Source organism: Chiloscyllium punctatum, chromosome 47 (genome assembly GCF_047496795.1).
Source record: "Chiloscyllium punctatum isolate Juve2018m chromosome 47, sChiPun1.3, whole genome shotgun sequence".
NCBI lineage: Eukaryota > Metazoa > Chordata > Chondrichthyes > Orectolobiformes > Hemiscylliidae > Chiloscyllium > Chiloscyllium punctatum.
In genome coordinates, this window is record NC_092785.1 from 35114932 (window position 1) to 35132288 (window position 17357).

General features: G+C 56.1%; 1 protein-coding gene across 1 annotated transcript; it reads left to right on the top strand.

The window, feature by feature from the left end:
• The first annotated feature begins 3066 nt into the window (after positions 1 to 3066).
• LOC140468675 (ETS domain-containing transcription factor ERF-like) lies at positions 3067 to 13986 on the top strand. Its single transcript, XM_072564751.1, is given in 7 exon segments — positions 3067 to 3174; positions 4179 to 4413; positions 5886 to 6001; positions 13244 to 13314; positions 13316 to 13327; positions 13329 to 13685; positions 13687 to 13986. Coding segments are annotated over 7 exon segments (1155 nt in total). The 5' UTR covers positions 3067 to 3110.
• The last annotated feature ends 3371 nt before the right edge of the window (positions 13987 to 17357 follow it).

Below are 17357 nucleotides of genomic sequence, written 5' to 3' on the forward strand. Positions count from 1 at the left end.
CCTGCTCCTCGGATGCTGCCTGATCCAAGGCTGTGCTTTTCCAGCACCCAGACTCTCGACTCCGGTCTGCAGCATCTGCAGTCCTCACTTTCTTCTTATAAGGTGAGAGGAGGAAGTTTTTAAAAAGATATGAGGGGTATTATTGTTTTTATTTTAACAGAGTGGTTTGTATGTGGAATGAACTGCGAGAGGAAGGGGTGGATGCAGGTCCAGTCAGAACATTTAAAAGACATTTGGATCAGGACTTGAACAGGAAAAGGTTGGGAGGGATATGGGCCAGGAGCAGGAAGGTGGGATTAGGTTAGTTTGGGAATGTGGTCGGATTGGACTCGCTGCATGGATGGAGGGGCCTGTTTCCAGGTTGTAAAACTCCGTCTCACAATCTGCTGCCCCTTGTCCTTCTGGATGGAAGTGGCCGTGGGGTTTGGAAGGTGCTGCCTGAGGATCTTTGGGGAATTTCTGCAGGGCATCTTGGAGATGGTCCACACTGCTGTTACTGAGCGTCGGTGGGGGGGGGGGGGGGGGGAGTGACGGGGTGTTTGTGGGTGTGGGGTCAATCAGGCTGCTTTGTCCCTGGATGGGGTCAATGGTGGGACAGGGCTTCGGGAATCAGGAGGGGAGTTACTTGCTGCAGTTACTAACCTCTAACTTACAGTTGTGTTTGTATGGCGCGTCCAATTGAGATTCAGATCAATAGTAAACCATTTGTGAGGGATTCTGTTGCTGGTGGGTGATACCAATGAATATCAAAGGACAGAGTTATAGTGTAATAGAATCTCTACAGTGGAGAAGCTGAACATTCTGCCCATCGGGTCCAGACCAGCCCTTCAAAGGGCATCCCACCCAGACCCACCCCCCTCATTCTATACCTATAAACGCATCCCCCCGCCCCCCCCATTTCCCATGGTTAATCCATCTAGCCTGCACATCCCTGGATACTATTGGGCAATTTAGCATGGCCAATCCAACTAACCTACACATCTTTAGATCGTGGGAGGGAACTGGAACACCCGGAGGAAACCCACGCAGACACGGGGAGAACGTGCAAACTCCACACCGACAGTTACCCGAGGGTGGAATCGAACCCGGGTCCCTGGTGCTGTGAGGCAGCAGTGCTAACCACTGAGTGGTGCCAGTTGCATTTAGTTTTAGATTAGATTAGATTACTTAGCGTGGAAACAGGCCCTTTGGCCCAACAAATCCACACCGACCCTCCGAAGCACAACCCACCCAGACCCATTCCCTTACATTTACCCCTTTTGTGCCTCTCTGCCTTAGGCTTATGCCTTTTCAAGAGAGCTATACAGCACGGAATCAGACCCTTTGTCACAACTTGTCTGTGCTGACCAGGTTTTCCTGAAGTGAACCTGCATTTGGCCCATATCCCTCCCAAACGTTCCTATTCACGGACCTGTCCAAATGTTTTTTTAAATGTTATAATTGTACAAGAATCTTGTAGCATCCACTGTGACCAACACAGGAGGAAAGTAAACCCTGGTGCGTGAGATATATTGATCTAACCCTTCAGTTAGCCATGACGTGGAGGTGCCAGTGTTGGACTGGGGTGGACGGAGTCAGAAGTCACGCAACGCCAGTTGTGTCCAACAAGTTTATTTGAAATCACAAGCTTCTGAAAGCGACCAGTTGGACTGTAACCTGGTGCTGTGTGACTTCTGACCTTGATCCGGCTGGGAAATTTCAAAAGGAACAACATTACCACCGAGCAAAGGGTCACCTTTTACTTGACTGCTTTCCCCCCCCACCCCTCTCTGGGAATCAGGATTTTAAAAAATATATTATTCATTCTTTCGTGGGACGTTGGTATTGCCCATCCCTCGTTGCCCGCCAACACCCAATCATGTTGCTGTGGGCCTGGAGTCACATGGAGGCCAGGCCAAGTAAGGATGGCAGATCCCCTTCCCTAAATTCTACGAATTGAAATTAAGTTGCCACAGCGGGATTCGAGCCACTGTCAAACTAGCAACAGCTCAGGCCACTGGGTTACTAGTGGAGTGGATATTCAACATTGTCCCAACACTCCCCCCACTTTGAGACTTGACTTTAAAGTCAAGCGTGGTCCCTTTAAGAGGAACCTGTTTCCCCCTGGTCAAGGATGCAGTCACGCATGCGTAGTCCGCCCCGCACCAAGATGGCACCGGGCCATTTTTCCCCCCCCCCCCACGCGGGAGTTGCGCACGCGCGTCCCACTCACGGTTTGCCCCGCACCAAGATGGCACCGGGCCATTTTTTTCCCCCCCCACGCGGGAGTTGCGCACGCGCGTCCCACTCACGGTTTGCCCCGCACCAAGATGGCACCGGGCCATTTTCTTTCCCCCCCGCGGGAGTTGCGCACGCGCGTCCCACTCACGGTTTGCCCCGCACCAAGATGGCGACGGCCTTCGTTCGAGGGGCGGCCGCCGCCATCTTGGACGCCGCCCGGCGGTGGCGGTGGCGGTGGCGGTGGCGGTGGCGGTGGCGGTGGGGGTGGGGGTGGGAGCGTTTCGGGGAGCCGGGGGGGGGGGAAAAAAAACCAGGTCGGAGCTCGCCCGGCGGTCGGCGATAGGTTCGGTCGCCCCACGGCCCTTCCGGCGTAACGGGGGGGGGGGGTGTACCGCCCGGATTGGAAATGCGGGAGGGACGGGGGGAGCCGTCACGGTCAGCGGGTCTTCTACCCGTCGTCATCAGCGGGGCGTCGCCGGGACAAACGCTGGGCAGGACGTGCGTCATCAAGGGCGCGACGACTTCCGCTCTCGCCCAGGCAGCGACTGGATCTTGGAGGAGGACGACGAGGAGGAGGAGGGGGGTTCGTGGGGGCAAGATGGTCCCCCTGGAGGAATGTGGGGTCTCCAGTTAAAGGGGCAAGTCCTCCCTCCCAACCACCCCACCCCCCACCCCCCTCCTTAAAGGCACCTACTGTTTCTTTTTCAAGCCGGCCAAAAAAAAAAAGTAGAGTTTGCCTTTGGGTTTAATTTGTTTGGTTTTTTTTTTGTTTTGTTTGTTCCCCCCCCCCCCCCCCCTTTTGACTCTGAGACGTGGACGTACACACCGCCCCCACCCCCACCCCCCACCCCCACCCCCACCGCGCCCCCTTACCCTCCCATCCTCGAGCCATGAAGACCGCCGGGGTGAAAGGAGAGGAGGGGGAGGAGGAGGACGACAGCAGTAACGGAGTGGGTGAGGCTGGGGGGGGGGGGTGGGTTAGGCTGGGGGGGGTGGGTGGGTGAGGCTGGGGGGGGGGGGGGACGGTGATGTCCAACAGGGGGAGCTGGCATTGGGGGGGGGGTCCGGGAGGGCTAGACGGGGCGGTGGGCAAAGGTGGGGGGAGGGGTGCGGGCAGTCGTTAGATTAGATTACATTACAGTGTGGAAACAGGCCCTTCGGCCCGACAAGTCCACACCGCCCCGCCAACCCACCCATACCCCTACATCTACCCCTCACCTAACACTACGGGCAATTTAGCATGGCCAATTCACCCTAACCTGCACATCTTTGGACTGTGGGAAGAAACCGGAGCACCCGGAGGAAACCCACGCAGACACGGGGAGAACGTGCAAACTCCACACAGTCAGTCGCCCTGAGGCAGGAGTTGAACCCGGGTCTCTGGCGCTGTGAGGCAGCAGTGCTAACCACTGTGCCACCGTGCCGCCCATGGCGTCTTGATGGCGTCCTGCGTGGACAGGAGAGAGTGTGGGGGGGAAGAGTGTGGCGTGGGTGGGTGGGAGGAAAGAGTGTGGCGTCGGTGGAGCACGGCCGGTGGGTAAGTCATTCAGGGCATGGGGAGGGTGCCTGGGGATACAGTGGAGGGAAGATGGACATGTTGGGGGGCAGAATCAACGGGGGGCTGAATGGCCCACCTTGAGGTCTGGTGAATGTCCTTCCTCCCAGCTTGAAGAGAGGGTGAATGAGCTTCCTTCTGTTCCCCAAGAAGGGCTGAGCAGTCTCCTCTGGCCTAACAGACTCAAGTGGGCTGAACGTTCTTCCTCTCTTCTGGTGCGAATGGCTCCAGAGGGGCTGAATGGCTATCTCCCCTGTCTTGTTTAACAGGCTCGTGATGGACTGAATGGCTTCCTCCCAGTATCTGAGTCTCAGGCCATGATTTAAGGGGTTCAGATCTTGGGCTGTGTCATTCCCCTAACCGCCTGTCTCTGTTCTATGTTTCCGGGGCCTGCCTCTCACAGGCTTGGCCTACCCAGACTGGGCCTACAAGCCTGACTCTAGCCCCGGGAGTCGCCAGGTCCAGCTCTGGCACTTCATCCTGGACCTGCTGCGGAAAGAGGAATATCGGGAAGTCATCGCCTGGCAGGGAGATTACGGAGAGTTTGTCATCAAGGACCCAGATGAGGTGGCTCGGCTCTGGGGAATGAGGAAGTGTAAACCTCAAATGAACTACGACAAGCTCAGCCGAGCCCTCAGGTAAGCAGCGAGGTCAGGTCGATGTCTGCCAGTCAAAATCAAACCCTCCCAGGACAGGGACAGCACGGGGTTAGATACAGAGTAAAGCTCCCTCTACACTGTTCCCCATCAAACACTCCCAGGGACAGGGACAGCACAGGGTTAGATACAGAGTAAAGCTCCCTCTACACTGTCCCCCCATCAAACACTCCCAGGGACAGGGACAGCACGGGGTTAGATACAGAGTAAAGCTCCCTCTACACTGTCCCCCGTCAAACACTCCCAGGACAGGGACAGCACGGGGTTAGATACAGAGTCAAGCTCCCTCTACACTGTCCCCCCATCAAACACTCCCAGGACAGGGACAGCACGGGGTTAGATACAGAGTCAAGCTCCCTCTACACTGTCCCCCCATCAAACACTCCCAGGACAGGGACAGCACGGGGTTAGATACAGAGTAAAGCTCCCACAGTTTCTCTCATCCTCTCTTTCTCCCCCATCTGTCTGTCTGCCCAGCCTTCCCTCCCTCTGCTTTTTCCCTCTATCCAGCGCTTTATCTGGTTCCCATGTCCAGTCCCTCCACCTCTTGCTCTTTTGCTGTCTCCCCTATCACACTGTCACCCCCCCCCCCCCCCCCCCCACCGTCTGCTCCTGAACCCTAGCATCACCCTCTCTCTCTGCCCCAGACTTGACTTGTGTCATTCCTATCTCACCGCCTCACCCTCTGTTTCCCCCCCCATGTCTCTGACCCACCTCCCTTTGTGTCCTCCCCATCTGGCTTCATCTCGATTCGGTCTCCCTTCCCCTGCTTCTCCAACACCCTGCACTCTCCACACAACCCTCCCAACACAAATTGCTTCCCTCATCCGCATCCCGCCCCCCACCCCCCCCCATTCTCCAAACCCCCACACTCTCCCTCTGATTCCCCATCCCCCACCTCCTCTCTCATTTTCCCAACCCTCCCCCCTCTCTCATTTTACCTCCCTTCCTTTCTCATTCTCCATCTGCACCATTCTCCCTTCCTCCCCCCCCCCCATCTCCATCCCCCATCTGTCTCTTTCCATGTTTCTCTCTTTTCCATTCTCTCTCTCTCTCTCTCATACATACCCTCCAAGCCCCCATTTCTCTCTCTCATTCTCCACCCCCCCCCCCCATTTCTCGCTCGCGCGCTCTCTCTCTCTCTCTTTCTCAATCCCCCTATATCTCTTTCTCTTGCATTCTTCATTCCCCCAAATCTCTCTCTCTCACACACATTCTGCCCCCCCCCCCCCCCCCCCCCCGCCCCTTCTTAATCCTCCCTCTCTCCATCCACGCTCTGTGTGTGTCTCATTCTCTCTCTTCCCCCACCATCTGTTTCTATGTTTTGGTCACGATGCCTCTAACTCTGTCTCTCCCTCATTTCTCTGTGTGTGTCTGTCTCTCTTCCCCCACCTCCCGACTGCTTCCCATGCCTGTGTCTCCCCCGATCACTAACCTTTCTCTCCTTTACCCAGGTATTACTACAACAAGAGAATTCTCCACAAAACCAAAGGGAAACGATTTACTTATAAGTTTAACTTCAATAAAATGCTGATGGTGAACTATCCCTTCATCGACGTACGAGGATCTGGTGAGTGTAATGCAAGGTCAGAGTCAACCTTCTGGAGAGGGACTCATGGACTGGAATCGAATCGAGGGGTTCAGGGTGGGTTATATACAGAATAACAGATACCAGGGAGTGAGTTACAGACTGGAATCGAATCGAGGGGTTCATGGTGGGTTATATACAGAATAACAGATACCCCGGGAGGGAGTTACAGACTGGAATCTAATCGAGGGGTTCAGGGTGGGGTATATACAGAATAACAGATACCCCGGGAGTGAGTTACAGACTGGAATCTAATCGAGGGATTCAGGGTGGGTTATAGACAGAATAACAGATACCCCGGGAGGGAGTTACAGACTGGAATCTAATCGAGGGGTTCAGGGTGGGTTATATACAGAATAACAGATACCCGGGAGGGAGTTACAGACTGGAATCTAATCGAGGGGTTCAGGGTGGGGTATATACAGAATAACAGATACCCCGGGAGGGAGTTACAGACTGGAATCTAATCGAGGGGTTCAGGGTGGGTTATAGACAGAATAACAGATATCTGGGCGTGAGTTACAGACTGGAATCTAATCGAGGGGTTCAGGGTGGGTTATATACAGAATAACAGATACCTGGGTGTGAGTTACAGACTAGAATCTAATCAAGGGATTTGGGGTGGGTTATATTCAGAATAACAGATACCTCGGGAGTGAGTTACAGACTGGAACCTAATCGAAGGGTTCAGGGTGGGTTATATATAGAATAACAGATAGCCCGGGAGTGCGTTACAGACTGGAATCTAATCGAGGGGTTCAGGGTGGTTTATCTACAGAATAACAGATACCCAAGAGTGAGTTACAGACTGGAATCTAATCAAGGGATTTGGGGTGGGTTATATACAGAATAACAGATACCTTGGGAGTGAGTTACAGACTGGAACCTAATCGAAGGGTTCAGGGTGGGTTATATATAGAATAACAGATAGCCCGGGAGTGCGTTACAGACTGGACTCTAATCGAGGGGTTCAGGGTGGTTTATCTACAGAATAACAGATACCCAAGAGTGAGTTACAGACTGGAATCTAATCGAGGGGTTCAGGGTGGGTTATCTACAGAATAACAGATACCCGGGAGTGAGTTACAGACTGGAATCTAATCGAGGGGTTCAGGGTGGGTTATATACAGAATAACAGATACCAGGGAGTGAGTAACAGACTGGAATCTCATCGAGGGGTTCAGGGTGGGTTATATACAGAATAACAGATACCAGTGAGTGAGTTACAGACTGGAATCTAATCGAGGGGTTCAGGGTGGGTTATATATAGAATAACAGATACCTGGGAGGGAGTTACAGACTGGAATCTAATCGAGGGGTTCAGGGTGGGTTATATAAAGAATAACAGATACCCCGGGAGTGAGTTACAGACTGGTATCTAATCGAGGGATTCAGGGTGGGTTATATACAGAATAACAGATACCCCAGGAGTGAGTTACAGACTGGAATCTAATCGAGGGGTTCAGGGTGGGTTATATACAGAATAACAGACACCCCGGGAGTGAGTTACAGACTGGAATCTAATCGAGGGGTTCAGGGTGGGTTATATACAGAATAACAGATACCCCGGGAGTGAGTTACAGACTGGAATCTAATCGAGGGGTTCAGGGTGGGTTATATACAGAATAACAGATACCCCGGGAGTGAGTTACAGACTGGAATCTAATCGAGGGGTTCAGGGTGGGTTATATACAGAATAACAGATACCCCGGGAGGGAGTTACAGACTGGAATCTAATCGAGGGGTTCAGGGTGGTTTATCTACAGAATAACAGATACCCGGGAGTGAGTTACAGACTGGAATCTAATCGAGGGGTTCAGGGTGGGTTATATACAGAATAACAGATACCCCGGGAGTGAGTTACAGACTGGAATCTAATCGAGGGGTTCAGGGTGGGTTATATACAGAATAACAGATACCCCGGGAGTGAGTTACAGACTGGAATCTAATCGAGGGGTTCAGGGTGGGTTATATACAGAATAACAGATACCCAGGAGTGAGTTACAGACTGGAATCTAATCGAGGGGTTCAGGGTGGGTTATATACAGAATAACAGATACCCCGGGAGTGAGTTACAGACTGGAATCTAATCGAGGGGTTCAGGGTGGGTTATATACAGAATAACAGATACCCCGGGAGGGAGTTACAGACTGGAATCTAATCGAGGGGTTCAGGGTGGGTTATATACAGAATAACAGATACCCCGGGAGTGAGTTACAGACTGGAATCTAATTGAGGGGTTCAGGGTGGGTTATATACAGAATAACAGATACCCCGGGAGTGAGTTACAGACTGGAATCTAATCGAGGGGTTCAGGGTGGGTTATATACAGAATAACAGATACCCCGGGAGTGAGTTACAGACTGGAATCTCATCAATGGGATAGAGGTCATTAATATTTCAAATAAGAATACCAGGAGTGAGTAACAGACTGGAAACTAATCGAGGGGTTCAGGGTGGGTTATATACAGAATAACAGATACCAGGGAGTGAGTTACAGACTGGAATCTCATCGAGGGGTTCAGGGTGGGTTATATACAGAATAACAGATACCCGGGAGTGAGTTACAGACTGGAATCTCATCGAGGGGTTCAGGGTGGGTTATATACACAATAACAGATACCCCGGGAGTGAGTTACAGACTGGAATCTAATCGAGGGGTTCAGGGTGGGTTATATACAGAATAACAGATACCAGGGAGTGAGTTACAGACTGGAATCTAATCGAGGGGTTCAGGGTGGGTTATATACACAATAACAGATACCCCGGGAGTGAGTTACAGACTGGAATCTTATCGAGGGGTTCAGGGTGGGTTATATACAGAATAACAGATACCCGGGAGTGAGTTACAGACTGGAATCTAATTGAGGGGTTCAGGGTGGGTTATATACACAATAACAGATACCCCGGGAGGGAGTTACAGACTGGAATCTAATCGAGGGGTTCAGGGTGGGTTATATACAGAATAACAGATACCCCGGGAGTGAGTTACAGACTGGAATCTAATCGAGGGGGTTCAGGGTGGGTTATATACAGAATAACAGATACCCCGGGAGGGAGTTACAGACTGGAATCTAATCGAGGGGTTCAGGGTGGGTTATATACAGAATAACAGATACCCGGGAGTGCGTTACAGACTGGAATCTAATCGAGGGGTCCAGGGTGGGTTATATACAGAATAACAGATACCCGGGAGTGAGTTACAGACTGGAATCTAATCAAAGGGTTCAGGGTGGGTTATATACAGAATAACAGATACCCGGGAGTGAGTTACAGACTGGAATCTCATCAATGGGATAGAGGTTATTAATATTTCAAATAAGAATACCAGGAGTGAGTAACAGAATGGAAACTAATTGAGGGATTCAGTGTGTGTTATATACAGAATAACAGATACCCGGGAGTGAGTTACAGACTGGAATCTAATCAAAGGGTTCAGGGTGGGTTATATACAGAATAACAGATACCCGGGAGTGCGTTACAGACTGGAATCTAATCGAGGGGTCCAGGGTGGGTTATATACAGAATAACAGATACCCCAGGAGTGAGTTACAGACTGGAATCTAATTGAGGGGTTCAGGGTGGGTTATATATCGAATAACAGCTACCCCGAAGCAAGTTACAGACTAGCATATGATTGAGGGGTTCAGCGTTGTTTATGTATAGATAGTCTGGAATCTAATCAAGGGGCCCGGGTGGTATATGTACAGAATATCAGATACCTGGGAGTGAGTTACAGACTGGGACCGAATCAAAGCGATTGGGGTGGCTTTTATACATAACAGGCTCCCAGGAGTAAGATGGGAATCTAATCGAGGGATTCAGGGTGGGTTTTAAATTGAATAACAGACATGCATAAGTGCATTACAGTCTGGAATCTAATGGAGGGATCAGTGTGGTTTATATTTAGAATTACACATAGCCAGGAGTGAGTTACAGACTGGAATCGAATCGAGGGATTCAGGGTGGGTTATATACAGAATAACAGATACCCCGGGAGTGAGTTACAGACTGGAATCTAATCGAGGGGTTCAGGGTGGGTTATATACAGAATAACAGATACCCCGGAGTGAGTTACAGACTGGAATCTAATCGAGGGGTTCAGGGTGGGTTATATACAGAATAACAGATACCCCGGGAGTGAGTTACAGACTGGAATCTAATCGAGGGGTTCAGGGTGGGTTATATACAGAATAACAGATACCCCGGGAGTGAGTTACAGACTGGAATCTAATCGAGGGGTTCAGGGTGGGTTATATACAGAATAACAGATACCCGGAGTGAGTTACAGACTGGAATCTAATCGAGGTGTTCACGGTGGGTTATATACAGAATAACAGATACCCCGGGAGTGAGTTACAGACTGGAATCTAATCGAGGGGTTCAGGGTGGGTTATATACAGAATAACAGATACCCGGGAGTGAGTTACAGACTGGAATCTAATCGAGGGGTTCAGGGTGGGTTATATACAGAATAACAGATACCCCGGGAGTGAGTTACAGACTGGAATCTAATCGAGGTGTTCAGGGTGGGTTATATACAGAATAACAGATACCCCGGGAGGGAGTTACAGACTGGAATCTTATTGAGGAATTCAGAGTGGGTTGTATGTCAAATTACAGATACCCAGGAGTTAGTTACAGACTGCAATCTCATCGCGGATTTCAGATGGTTTATGCATAGAATAACAGATGTCAGGGAGTGAACTACAGATTGGAATCTAATTGAGGCGTTCATGGTGATCTATTTGTGAATAAGAGATTTGCAGGAGTCTGAGTCTGGTGTGTTCGCAGACTGGAAGTCCGACGTTACTCAGAGAAGGGTGTACATCCTGGCCAGTGAGAATTATGCCAGGCTTTGGTGAGCGAGTGAGAGTAGTAGGCTGTCAGAAACGGGGTTCAGGCTGAGATGAGAAGACAGGGTGCAAATCCGTTATCCCAAGGCTGACACGGTGACTCACAGTGCCAGGGACCCAGGTTCGATTCCAGCCTCTGATAACTGTGTGTGGAATTTGCACCTTCTCCCCGTGTCTGCGTGGGTTTCCCTCCAGGTGTTCCGGTTTCCTCCCACAGTCCGAAGATGTACAGGTTAGGGTGGAACGGCGATGGGAAATGTGGGGCTACCAGGACAGGGGAGTGGGCGGGATGCCCTTCAGATGGGCTGTGCCATCTCGATGGGCCAAGTGGCTCCTTACCGCACTGTAGAGATTCTGTGATCTCTCCATTCTGAGAGTTTGCACATTCTGCATGCTTTCCTCCCACAATCCAAAGGTGCGCAGGTCAAGTGAGTTGGCCTTGCTAAATGACCTACAGTGTGAGATGCATCAGTCGGGAGTAATCAGTCGGGAGTATTAGTAAGTAATACGGGTAGGGGGAATGGGTCTGGGTGGGTTCCTCTTCGGAGGGTAACTGTGGATTTTGTATTTGGATTAGATTAGATTCCTCTACAGTGTGTGAAACAGGCCCTTCAGCTCAACAAGTCCACACCAACCTTCCCAGACCCTTTTCCCTCTGACTAATGCACCCAACACTATGGGGCAATTTAGCTCGGCCAGTTCACCCTAACCTGCACATCTTTGGACTGTGGGAGGAAACCGGAGCACCCGGAGGAAACCCACGCCGACACGGGGAGAACGTGCCAACTCCACGCACACAGTCACCCAAGGCTGAATCGAACCTGGGTCCCTGGCGCCGTGAGGCAGCAGCGCTAACCACTGTGCTGCCCCCGTTGGGCGAAAGGGCCTGTTCCGCACCATAGCAGTTCTAACCTTAAAAAAAAAAAAATCTGTCGGTTAATTCACTCACACTGTTTAATCTTTGAGACATCTTCCAAAACAGAGAGCAAGGTGATTGGGGTGGGGGAGGAGAGGCAGAGACAGGGAATGTCACGGAGGTCTACAGGACAGGGATTAGACGTCCAGTGGCCAGGAGAGAGTGTGGGATTTGGGGTGGGGGGGAATGTCCAAGGTGAAGTGAGTATTGCAGCTGCTGGAGGTTAGAGTCAGGATTAGAGCGTGCGGTGCTGGGAAAGCACAGCCTGGGTTAGGCAGCATCCCAAGGAGCAGGAGAGTCGACAAGGAAGGGCAAAAGCCCTTCATTGGGATACTCCTGGGATGCTGCCTGACCCAGGCTGTGCTTTCCCAGCGCCACACTCATCCCCAGCATCTGCGGTACCCACTCTCGCCCTGTCCCCCTGGAAGTCTAATCCCTCTCCAAGGCAAAAATGACGGCCGCGGATGCTGGAAACCCCGAGTTCAGATCAGAGTGGTGCTGGAAAAGCACAGTAGGGCAGGCCGCATCCGAGGAGCCTCTCCTGTCCATCTGTGTGTGTGTGTGTGTGTGTGTCTGTCTGTGGGACATTCCCTGTCTTTGCCTCCCCCATCAGCTTGCTCTCTCTGCATTTGGAAGATGAACTTTCTCTAATTGCAACGTCTAATGTTTTGTTTATTTATATTTGCCATCCCCCTCCCTCTTCTTCCTCCTCTCCCCTCCCACCACCCCCCCTCTCCCCCCCTCCAAACTCCCTCCTCTCCCCTCCCTCCTCTCCCTCTCTCTCCCTCCCTCTTCTCCCTCTCTCTCCCCTCCCTCCTCTCCCTCTCTCTCTCCCCTCCCTCTCTCTCCCCTCCCTCCTCTCCCTCTCTCTCTCCCCTCCCTCCTCTCCCTCTCTCTCCCCTCCCTCTTCTCCCTCTCTCTCCTCCCTCCTCTCCCTCTCTCTCTCCCCTCCCTCCTCTCCCTCTCTCTCCCCTCCCTCCTCTCCCTCTCTCCCACCTCCCTCCCTCCCCCCTCTCCCCTCCCTCCTCTCCCTCTCTCTCCCCTCCCTCTTCTCCCTCTCTCTCCCCTCCCTCCTCTCCCTCTCTCTCCCCCTCCCTCTTCTCCCCTCTCTCTCCCCTCCCTCCTCTCCCTCTCTCTCTCCCCTCCCTCCTCTCCCTCTCTCTCCCCTCCCTCCTCTCCCTCTCTCCCACCCTCCCTCCCTCCCCCCTCTCCCCCTCCCTCCTCTCCCTCTCTCTCTCCCCTCCCTCCTCTCCTCTCTCTCCCCTCCCCTCCTCTCCCCTCCCTCCTCTCCACTCTCTCTCCCCTCCCTCCTCTCCCTCTCTCTCCCCTCCCTCCTCTCCCTCTCTCTCCCCTCCCTCCTCTCCCTCTCTCTCCCCTCCCTCCTCTCCCTCTCTCCCACCACCCCCCCCCACCACCCCCACCCCTCTCCCGTTCCCCCTTTGCTGTTGGCAGGTGCCGTTCCCCAGAGCGCTCCCCCCATCCCCAGCGGCTCTTCCCTGTTCACCTTCCCCGGGCCCGGAGCCCCTGTCCCCGGCTTGTTGCAGCGCAGCACCAGCGGCAGCACCGGGGCGGCGTTGGCAGCTGCAGCCCGCCGCCGGGCATCCCCGGAGCAGGAGGCCAGGCTCCGCTACCCGCCTCCGGCCCCCGCCGCCGTGCGGCTGTACCAGCCGGAGGCGGTCAGCCCCTTCTCCCCCGGGGGGCCGCCCCTGGGGCCCGGCTTCGGCCTGAGCCCCGGACCGGCACCAGGACCGGGCCCGGGCCCCAGGGGGGGGTGCGCTTCAGCTTCAACCCCGAGGAGATGAGCCTGTGGCTGCAGGCCCACGCCCGCTCCGTCTACCAGTACCACCTGAGTCCACGCTCCTTCCCGCTGGCCCGGTACCCGGTCCCGGTCACCCACACCCACACCCACACCCCCCCCCGCCGTCGAGGACGAGCCGCCCGCCCCCAGCATCAGGCTCCAGGCCCCGCCACCCGGCCGCAAGCCCCGCACCGCCGACGCGACCTTCGCCGGGCCCAGCCCCGCGCCTCACCAGCCGGCCCCGACCCCCGGCCCCGACCCCCAGCCCCAGCCCCGACCCCAGCCCCAGCCCCAGCCCGGCCCCAGCCCCAGCCCCGGCCTCCAGCTCCTCTCGCGGGGCCGAGCCTGGCAGCTCCCCTCATGCCCCTCAAACTGCGCTTCAAACGGCGCTGGGTGAGCGAGAACGGGGCAGAGACGGAGCAGGGGGGGGCAGCGGCGGCCTCACCCCACCCCCCGCCCCTGAGGGACTGATACCCCACCCCCCCGCCCCCCCTTCCACAACCTGACCCCCCGCCCCCTTCCACAATCTGCCCCGCCCCCCTCCCGTTGGCCCGCCCCTCCCTTCCTCCCCCCTCACCTCCACCTCCCTCCCCCCCCCCCACCTCCCTCCACCCTCCCCTCCTTCCTCCCCCCCCCCGCCCCCCTCCCCTCCTCCATATCCATTCCCATTTCCCCCGCCCCCCCCCACCTTTCCAGCATCCGGGCGACCGGGAGAGTCGGTGCGATCGGGCCGGGGGACTGAGACAGAGTCGGACGGACCAGGACACAGAGAGAGTGCGGGCGGATCCTCGACACCATCACCGCCCCTCCCCCTCCCCCCTCTGCCCCGCCCGGAGGAGGCGCACTGCGGACAACACCTCGCCTCCCGCCCTCGCAACCATTACCTGCCTCGCGCTCCCCCTCCCACTCCTCTTGTCGCACGCTCTCCATCCCTCACCTTCCCCTCCCCCATCCCCATTCTCACACACACACACCTTTTGTCGCGTGTGCCTCCTCCCCCTCGCGCTCCTCCCCCTCCCTCCCCCCTCGCGCTCCTCCCCCTCCCTCCCCCTCGCGCTCCTCCCCCCTCCCTCCCCCTCGGCTCTCCTCCCCCTCCCTCCCCCTCGCGCTCCTCCCCCTCCTCTCCCCCCCTCGTGCTCCTCCCCCTCGCGCTCCTCCCCCTCCCTCCCCTCGCGCTCCTCCCCCTCCCTCCCCTCGCGCTCCTCCCCCTCCCTCCCCCTCGCGCACCCTCACTCCCCTCGCGCTCCTCCCCCTCCCCTCATGCACTCCCCCTCACGCTCTCCTCTTGCGCTCTCCCAACTCCCTCCTTTCCCCTCGCGCTCCCCCCTCCCCTCATCCCTCTCCTCCCAAACACTCCTACACCCCCCCCGCGCTTCCCCTCTCCCCTCGCATTCATCCTCCTCGTGCTCCTCCCTCTCCTTCCTCCCCCACTCCCCTCACACTTCCTCCCCCATTCGCACTCCCACCCCTCTTGTCACACTGCCCCCCCCTGGCTCCTCCGTCCCCCCCTCCACCCCGCACTTCCCCACCACCCCCACTGCACTCCTCTGGTCCCCTCTCATGCTTCCTCACCCCCCCCCATTGCACTCACCCCACTTGCCCCAAGTTCTTTCCGCTTGTGCTCCCCCCCGCCCTCGTGCTCCCCTCGTCCACCCACACTCCCCCTCGTCCACCCACACTCCCCTCGTCCACCCACACTCCCCCTCGTCCACCCACACTCCCCCTCGTCCACCCACACTCCCCCTCGTCCACCCACACTCCCCTCGTCCACCCACACTCCCCCTCGTCCACCCACACTCCCCCTCGTCCACCCACACTCCCCCTCGTCCACCCACACTCCCCCTCGTCCACCCCACACTCCCCCTCGTCCACCCACACTCCCCTCGTCCACCCACACTCCCCTCGTCCACCCACACTCCCCCTCGTCCACCCACACTCCCCCTCGTCCACCCACACTCCCCCTCGTCCACCCACACTCCCCCTCGTCCACCCACACTCCCCTCGTCCACCCACACTCCACCCTCGTCCACCCACACTCCCCCTCGTCCACCCACACTCCCCCTCGTCCACCCACACTCCCCCTCGTCCACCCCACACTCCCCCTCGTCCACCCACACTCCCCCTCGTCCACCCACACTCCCCCTCGTCCACCCACACTCCCCCTCGTCCACCCACACTCCCCCTCGTCCACCCACACTCCCCCTCGTCCACCCACACTCCCCCCTCGTCCACCCACACTCCCCCTCCTCCTGAACCCGTTCCTCCCCCATTCTTCCTCCACCTTGCTCACTCCATACCTCCTTTGCGCGCCTCCAGAACCCCGTACTCTTTCCCCACTAACCACACTCTGCTCCTTCCTTCACTCACTCCTGTAACTCCTCACGTCCCTGCTTCCTCCCCACCCTTGTCTCATTCATTCCTACCCTCCCTTCACTCCCTCTCCGCCCTCCCTCTCCTGTAGTTCCTTCTGCAAGCTCTCTGTCCTCATTCCTTCCTCCCTCTGCCTCTGCTCATTGTACCATCTCCTCAGCCCCCCTCCACGCACCCCTCCCTCTTCTATTGCATTGCCTTCTGAACCTATTCCCCTCATTCTGTCCCCTCACTCCTTCACCTCGCACCTACCCACACTCCTCTCCCGGCCTGCCCGGTGTGTGTAAATGGGGAGAGGGTGGGTGAGGGGGTTAATCCCCCCTCCGATAGGGGGAACAGACTGCCCGGTGTGGTGTAAATGGGGAGAGGGTGGGTGAGGGGGGTTAATTCCCCCCCCTTCGATAGGGGGGAACAGACTGCCCGGTGTGTGTAAATGGGGAGAGGGTGGGGGAGGGGGGTTAATCCCCCCTCCGATAGGGGGAACAGACTGCCCGGTGTGTGTAAATGGGGAGAGGGTGGGTGAGGGGGTTAATCCCCCCTCCGATAGGGGGAACAGACTGCCCGGTGTGTGTAAATGGGGAGAGGGTGGGTGAGGGGGTTAATCCCCCTCCGATAGGGGGAAGACTGCCCGGTGTGTGTAAATGGGGAGAGGGTGGGTGAGGGGGTTAACCCCCCTCCGATAGGGGGAACAGACTGCCCGGTGTGTGTAAATGGGGAGAGGGTGGGTGAGGGGGTTAATCCCCCTCCGATAGGGGGAACAGACTGCCCGGTGTGTGTAAATGGGGAGAGGGTGGGTGAGGGGGTTAATCCCCCTCCGAGAAGGGGAACAGACTGCCCGGTGTGTGTAAATGGGGAGTGGGTGGGTGAGGGTGTTAATCCCCCCTCCGATAGGGGGAACAGACTGCCCGGTGTGTGTAAATGGGGAGAGGGTGGGTGAGGGGGTTAATCCCCCTCCTATAGGGGGAACAGACTGCCCGGTGTGTGTAAATGGGGAGAGGATGGGTGAGGGGGTTAACCCCCCTCTGATAGGGGGAACAGACTGCCCGGGTGTGTGTAAATGGGGAGAGGGTGGGTGAGGGGTTAATCCCCCCTCCGATAGGGGGAACAGACTGCCCGGTGTGTGTAAATGGGGGAGAGGGTGGGTGAGGGGGTTAATCCCCCTCCGATAGGGGGAACAGACTGCCCGGTGTGTGTAAATGGGGAGAGGGTGGGTGAGGGGGTTAATTCCCCTCCGATAGGGGGAACAGACTGACTGCCCGGTGTGTGTAAATGGGGAGAGGGTGGGTGAGGGGGTTAATCCCCCTCCGATAGGGGGAACAGACTGCCCGGTGTGTGTAAATGGGGAGAGGGTGGGTGAGGGGGTTAATTCCCCTCCGATAGGGGGAACAGACTGATGCC